This window comes from Copidosoma floridanum, unplaced genomic scaffold (assembly GCF_036245765.1).
Source record: "Copidosoma floridanum isolate Cflo_tuat_1 unplaced genomic scaffold, Cflo_Japanese_pri ptg000020l, whole genome shotgun sequence".
In the NCBI taxonomy this organism is placed as follows: domain Eukaryota; kingdom Metazoa; phylum Arthropoda; class Insecta; order Hymenoptera; family Encyrtidae; genus Copidosoma; species Copidosoma floridanum.
This window is the reverse complement of record NW_028321897.1, coordinates 10,430,655-10,436,863: the sequence shown is the minus strand read 5'-3', so window position 1 is coordinate 10,436,863 and position 6,209 is coordinate 10,430,655. Positions and strand designations below refer to the sequence as shown.

The following is a 6,209-nucleotide window of genomic DNA, read 5'->3' as shown; positions in this document are numbered from 1 at the left end:
CAATTAGTTATACTCTATCAGTGCTTTCAGTTTCACATTTATTTCGAGTAACTTTCAAAATCGCTTGCGAGCTCAAGGTCAGTGCGTGTTTACATATCGTGTTATTCAACTTAACTCTTTTATTTTTACATTCTTTACCTTTATATATTTTAATAGCTCGTTGCTTTAAGAATATAGACAGTATTTATTTTCTCCGGTATAAATTTGTCCTTTACAATTTTTGTGAATATTATCTGTGTTTTCTTGGCCTGTGAGTGACATTAAAAGTTGTTATTTTTATGCTGTTTAATTTTATTGTGTTTTTATCGTGTCTTCCCAATCACCCTATCCGAGCCTAGTGTGTGCTAACGCATACGCCTCATACATTTTGGTCCTTCGAGCCGGATAGGGGTGATTGGGGAGTGATCCGGTGGCAGTGCGCAATGGAAAAGGCTGATGCAGCAGCCGCGGCTGCGAGTGACGATGTCGCTGCGACTACCATCATCGATGGCCAGCGGGTTACTGTGACTGACGGCTTGCCGGGGCGCGGCACGCGCTCGACGGGAAATGTGATTTCGGCCGGGTTCCTCGCGAAAATCGAGTCACAGAGAGCGCGCATAATTGGCCTGAGCCAGTGTAGCAAAGCTACTGAGGAGGCGACTGCACAACAGGTGACGAGTAAGTCAACCAAACTTACGAATTCTCGCGTATCTGCGCCTGATGAGGCTGACGCAAATTGTCAGCGAAACGTTGCGCATCAATAAATCAACGCAAGAAAATTTAAATACACTTTACTTGTATTTGTTTATTTTCTTACATTTCGCCCCCAATGGATCACTGATCACTTTGAATTTCCAAATTTACCGGAGGGCACTGATATATACTAACAAATCAACATCAACTACTGTCAGTCACACTCAACGAGGCAAGCTCCCAGAGATTAAGCTTCCGCAATTTTCTGGCAACTACACAGAATGGGTGAGTTTCCGAGATCTTTTCTCAAGTATTATGGAAGACGAGAGGCTTACCGATTTGGAGCGCCTTAACTACCTGCGAGCGTCGCTCTCGAACCAGCCAGCAAAGCTCATCGAGGGACTTCCTCTCACTGCTGAATCCTTCAAGATCGCTTGGGATGCTCTGCTCAAGAGATATAAAAATAAGCGGTTTGTGCTCGCACAGCTGCTGCAGACCAAGAGAGGCATTCCACCGATGCGTGTTGGCAGCGTTGGGTCGCTGATGGATTTGGCAACGGAGAGTCGAAAGCTTCGCAGGCTTATTTCTGGCCTTGGCTCTGCTCAAGAGGTGCTGGATGCCTTGTTTGTGGATGAGCTGCTCCGAGCGTTGGATCGACCCACCAAAGAGGTGTGGGAAACATCGACACCTGCAAGAGCCGACTTCCCGGCGTGCCAAGCCTTGGAGGAGTTTTTGATCGAGCGGGCCCAAGCCTTGGAGATGGTTGATGCTCAGTCAACCAAGAGACAAGATAACTCATCCACATCTAGTAAGACTCAATCCAAATCGAGCAAAGCTCAGCACGCTCATACAGGTCAAACTCATCTGCTCGGCAACACTCAACCGGGCAGCAACGCTCAGCAGAATCGGATTGGGAGTTCGGCTCGGTTGCAATTTGATAGACCGGCTTCTCCAGTGTTCCCGTGCACGTACTGCAACCAGCAACATTTTATTGCTCGCTCTCCGGCATTCGCGGCCCTCTCCATTGACCAACGATACCGGTTCGTGGATGACAAGCCTTTGTGCTTCAACTGTTTGGGCCGCCATGCTGCTGCTAAGTGTATCAACATGAAGAGGTGCCAAACCTGTGGTAAGGCTCACCATACCATGATTTACGGCACTCGGTTGTTGCAACCGATCAGCAGGTTGGCGTCTCAGCTGACTCAACATCAAGAATAGGAAATCAGCGCAGTCATCAGACAAACTCATCGTCGAAACTCCACATCTAGTAATACTCATCCCAGAGTCAACATCAAGTCAAACTCAACAAGGATCACATCGTCCAACCAAACATCTAGTCACTCATCTATCTTGTTGCCAACAGCAGTAGCCCAGGTACGTGCTCCAGCTGCACATCATCATTACAGGCTTCTGATCGACCAAGGTTCAGAATTATTATATATTTTGGAAGATGCTGTGAAACGTCTGCAGCTGACGCGCACGAAGTCCAACATCTGTATCCTGGGTATTGGAGGCAACCTAGTCAGTAAAGCACTTGGTAAAGTGGAACTCAGATTGTTTTCATTATATTCTGACTCCAGCGTCAATATGGTGCTCCACGTCTTACCTAAAGTAACAGCTCCACTACCATCTTTTCAATGTGAGACAAGATCGTGGCTGCATACGGAGTTTCTGGAGTTAGCTGACCCCCATTTCTATCTGCCACGAGACATAGACTTGCTACTTGACACTGACTACTATTTAGCTATAATCACCTCAGATCTGCTCAGAGGTTCTTTATCAGAACCTATCGCTCAACGTACACTGTTTGAATGGATTTTATCGGGTTGCGTTAACCAGCCTGTTACAAAAATTACTCGTCACACTCACCACATCGTTTTAAAAATAGAAGATAAACTTCAGGAATTACTCATCAACTTCTGGATTCAAGAAGAGGTCCCTTCAAAGTCAAGCTCGCAGCTTACACCAGAGAAACAGGAGTGTGACGAACACTTCGTGCAAACTCACTCTCGGGATAGCACCGGAAGACACGTGGTGAAGCTTCCTCTGAAGCAATCTCCATCTCTGCTGGGCAACTCAGTCAACCGTGCTCGTAAATGCTTCGATCGCACGGTGGCCAGGCTCAAAACAGACGACAAGCACGATAAGCTCTACACAGATTTCATGAATGAATATTTGAGTCTTGGCCATATGCGACCGGTGCCTGCAGATAAGCTCAACATCAAGCCTCATTTTTATCTGCCTTATCACGGCGTATTGAAGAAAGATGGAGACAACGCCAAAATCAGGGTGGTTTTCAATGGATCAGCCCTTACTTTCTCTGGACATTCACTCAACAGCATAACTCACACGGGACCTAATCTACTGCCCAACATAACAGATATACTCTTCTGGTTACGCACATTCAAATAGACTTTCTCTGCGGACATCTCCAAGATGTATCGTCAGATCAAGGTTCATCCAGACGATTGGGATCTTCAGCGAATAATCTGGCATAGCCAAACTCACGAAGAAGCTAGTAAGAAAGTGTTCAGCTCACCACAGTGACCTACGGGACGAGGCCTGCTCCATTTCTGGCCACACGCTCACTGCTGCAGCTGGTGAAGGATGAAGGGCACCGTTACCCCCAGGTGGCCCGGATTCTCACCGGCGGTAGATATGTGGACGACATTTTTGGTGGAGCGGAGACTCCAGATGAGCTGAATGAGCAGGCCCTCTAACTCAAGGAGCTGTGAATGGCGGGCGGATTGCCCCTGGCAAAGTGGCACTCAAACTCGCCAGGATTTAGTTACTCAAACTCCAGTGAAGAATCAGCACTCTCTCTCAATGACTCTGATGCTAAAGTACTCGGAATGGTTTGGAAATCACTTTCAGAAAATCTCACGTTTCAGTGCACACTCAAGCCTCTCAGTCAAACTCCATTGAAGAGAACAATTCTTTCAGAAATATCTCAAATCTTCGATCCTCTTGGAAAAGTTGCTTCAGTGATTGTTGCAGCCAATTTCATCATTCAGCAATTGTGGCTACTCAAAATAACATGGGATACACCCATACCAGATGCTCTCGTTCAGAGGTGGCTACAAATACGAGATGATCTAGCCAAACTCTCCGGAGTGACGGTTCCTAGATGGCTTGGAGCACATCTTTCTTCTGCAGTGGAACTCCATGGCTTTGCTGATGCGTCTCAGGATGCTATGGGTGCTGTGATTTACCTGGTGATAAAGTCAGACTCAGCCACGTCAAGCTCATTCGTCTGCTCCAAGACGAAAGTATTACCACTGAAGGGGATGTCAATACCAAGGTTGGAGTTGACAGCAGCTCTCATCCTGGCTAAGCTCACTAAGTATGTCACCGACCAACTCACACTCAATATCAGCAACATTCACTTATGGACAGATTCGTCAGTCACACTCTATTGGATTTCTTCTCATCCAAATAAGTGGAAGGATTTCGTCAGGAATCGAGTTGCAGCAATTCAGGATTTGGTCCCTGCAGCTTATTGGAGACATGTCCCTGGAAAGGGGAATCCTGCTGACTGTGCCTCTAGAGGGATTATCACCTCACAATTAATTGAGCATAGGCTCTGGTGGCATAAACTAGAGTGGATGATACAACCCCAGGATGTTTGGCCTCTGCAGCCGAGTGACGTCGAGGTGGAGAATGAGACAGAGGCGCGTCAGGTGTCAGCATTGGTGTCATCAGTCTCAGACTCGGAGTTCCTACTCAGGCTCACTCAGTCCAGCTCCACATTGCACAAACTCTATCATATCTCAGCCACCCTCTTACTTGCATGTGCCAAGTTCAAAGCCTCACTCACACACCAGGAATCATCCGTAGCTGTCACTGCAGAACTCATCACTTAAGCTAAGCTCTTACTCATCAGATTAATTCAACAGGAATGTTTCAAGGAGGAAATCAGGATGCTCAAATCAGGTTCTCTCCCAAAGGGCCATGTTTTCCACCGTTTGATGGCATATACTGATGATGCTGGCATACTGCGTGTGGGAGGCAGACTCATGAATGCCAAGCTCAGACCTGATGCAAAAAATACTGCCCTACTTCCTCGTCAAGCTCAATTCACAAGTTTGGTTATCGATCAGGCTCATCGACAAACTCTACATGGAGGAACTCAGCTCACTCTTAGCAAAACTCGTCAAGAGTTTTGGATGATCGGTGGAAGGGCCCCTATCCGATCCAGAATCCTCTACTGTGTCAAATGTGCCAGGTACCGGGCACAAAGAGCACAACAACTCATGGGACAGCTACCCGAGGCCAGGGTGACTCCCTCCAGACCGTTTGCTCACACAGGTATTGACTACGCAGGTCCGATACATCTCAAATCTTGGCGCGGCAGAGGGTCGAAGACATACAAGGGTTAGATGTGTGTTCGTGTGTTTTTCGACCTCTGCTGTGCATCTCGAAGCAGTGACAGATTACTCTACCGAAGGATTCTTGTCAGCGTATTGGCGATTTGTCTCACGTCGGGAACGTCCATTTAAGTTGTATTCTAATTGTGGGACGAACTTCGTTGGTGCAGACAGGGCTCTTCAACAGTTCTACTCAGAAGCAATCAGTCAAAATTATCATCCATCAGCCATGCTCGCCCAAGATGGAACGTTATGGCACTTCAACCCTCCAGCTGCTCCTTACATGGGAGGAAAATGGGAGGCAGTAGTGAAGTCGATAAAACACCATCTCCATCGGACTATGGGATAGACTCTTTACACGCTTGAAGAGATCACGACGTTGCTTACTCAAATCGAAGTAATACTTAACTCTAGACCACTAGAACCACTTACAAATGATCCTGAGGATTCAGACACGCTCACTCCAGGACACTTCTTAGTCGGATCGGCGCTAAACTTACCACCAGAACCGTGCTTGTTGGATTTACCTCTAGCAAGGCTCACTCGCTGGCAGCTAATCCAAGCTCAAAACCAAAGGTTTTGAAAGCAGTGGTCTACACAGTACTTGCTTAGATTAAACTCAATCTCCAAGTCGCATACTCCAGCTCATGACATCAAGACAGGCTCATTGGTGCTTATAACTAGTGAGACTCTACCACCAGGAAAGTGGCCGCTGGCCAGAGTCGTCAACGTCCACCCAGGCAAGGATGGCCTGGTTAGAGTAGTGACTCTCAAGACCTTAGTAGGGCGCTCTCAAGAGACCAATTCACAAGTTGGTGCCACTGCCGGTCTACGGCTGTTGTCAGCCGTTGACTGACGGTGGGCGGAATGTTGGAAATGAGAGCGACTGACAGTAGGCCCGGCTTTTGTGTACATTGTGTACATTTGTTGTCTCTGGTGGCTCAACGCTCTGTGCGCGTGCGCTTGGTTGACTTGGCGTGCTGCAGGTGTGTGTGTGCGTATTTGCACGGCAAGCTTTGTTTACTGTAAGTGCCAGATTATACTTAGCTCTCGTTGAAGAAAGACTCTCTTAAGTTACGTTGCCAAACTCTAGCATTCAAAGGTGCATACATCACCTTAAATGCTAGTGTAAACCTTCTGATTAACTCTCGCTATACAGTGGACAAAACT

At 47.3% G+C, this 6,209-nt stretch overlaps 3 protein-coding genes across 3 annotated transcripts; all 3 read left to right on the top strand.

Annotated features, from left to right (window-relative positions):
* The first annotated feature begins 422 nt into the window (after positions 1-422).
* Positions 423-3,084, top strand: LOC149374382 (uncharacterized). Its single transcript, XM_089593673.1, has 3 exons — positions 423-657; positions 953-1,856; positions 1,941-3,084. Exons 1-3 carry the CDS (start codon positions 423-425, stop codon positions 3,082-3,084), a joined length of 2,283 nt encoding a protein of 760 aa, XP_089449799.1.
* Positions 3,085-3,407: 323 nt separating this feature from the next.
* On the top strand, positions 3,408-4,535 carry LOC149374381 (uncharacterized). Its single transcript, XM_089593671.1, has one exon. The coding sequence runs from the start codon at positions 3,408-3,410 to the stop codon at positions 4,533-4,535; it is 1,128 nt and encodes a 375-aa protein (XP_089449797.1).
* A 57-nt stretch (positions 4,536-4,592) lies between these two features.
* Positions 4,593-5,895, top strand: LOC149374380 (uncharacterized). The gene is made up of 4 exons (XM_089593670.1): positions 4,593-4,980; positions 5,099-5,343; positions 5,389-5,584; positions 5,684-5,895. The coding sequence occupies exons 1-4, from the start codon at positions 4,593-4,595 to the stop codon at positions 5,893-5,895; spliced, it is 1,041 nt and encodes a 346-aa protein (XP_089449796.1).
* Positions 5,896-6,209: the final 314 nt, after the last annotated feature.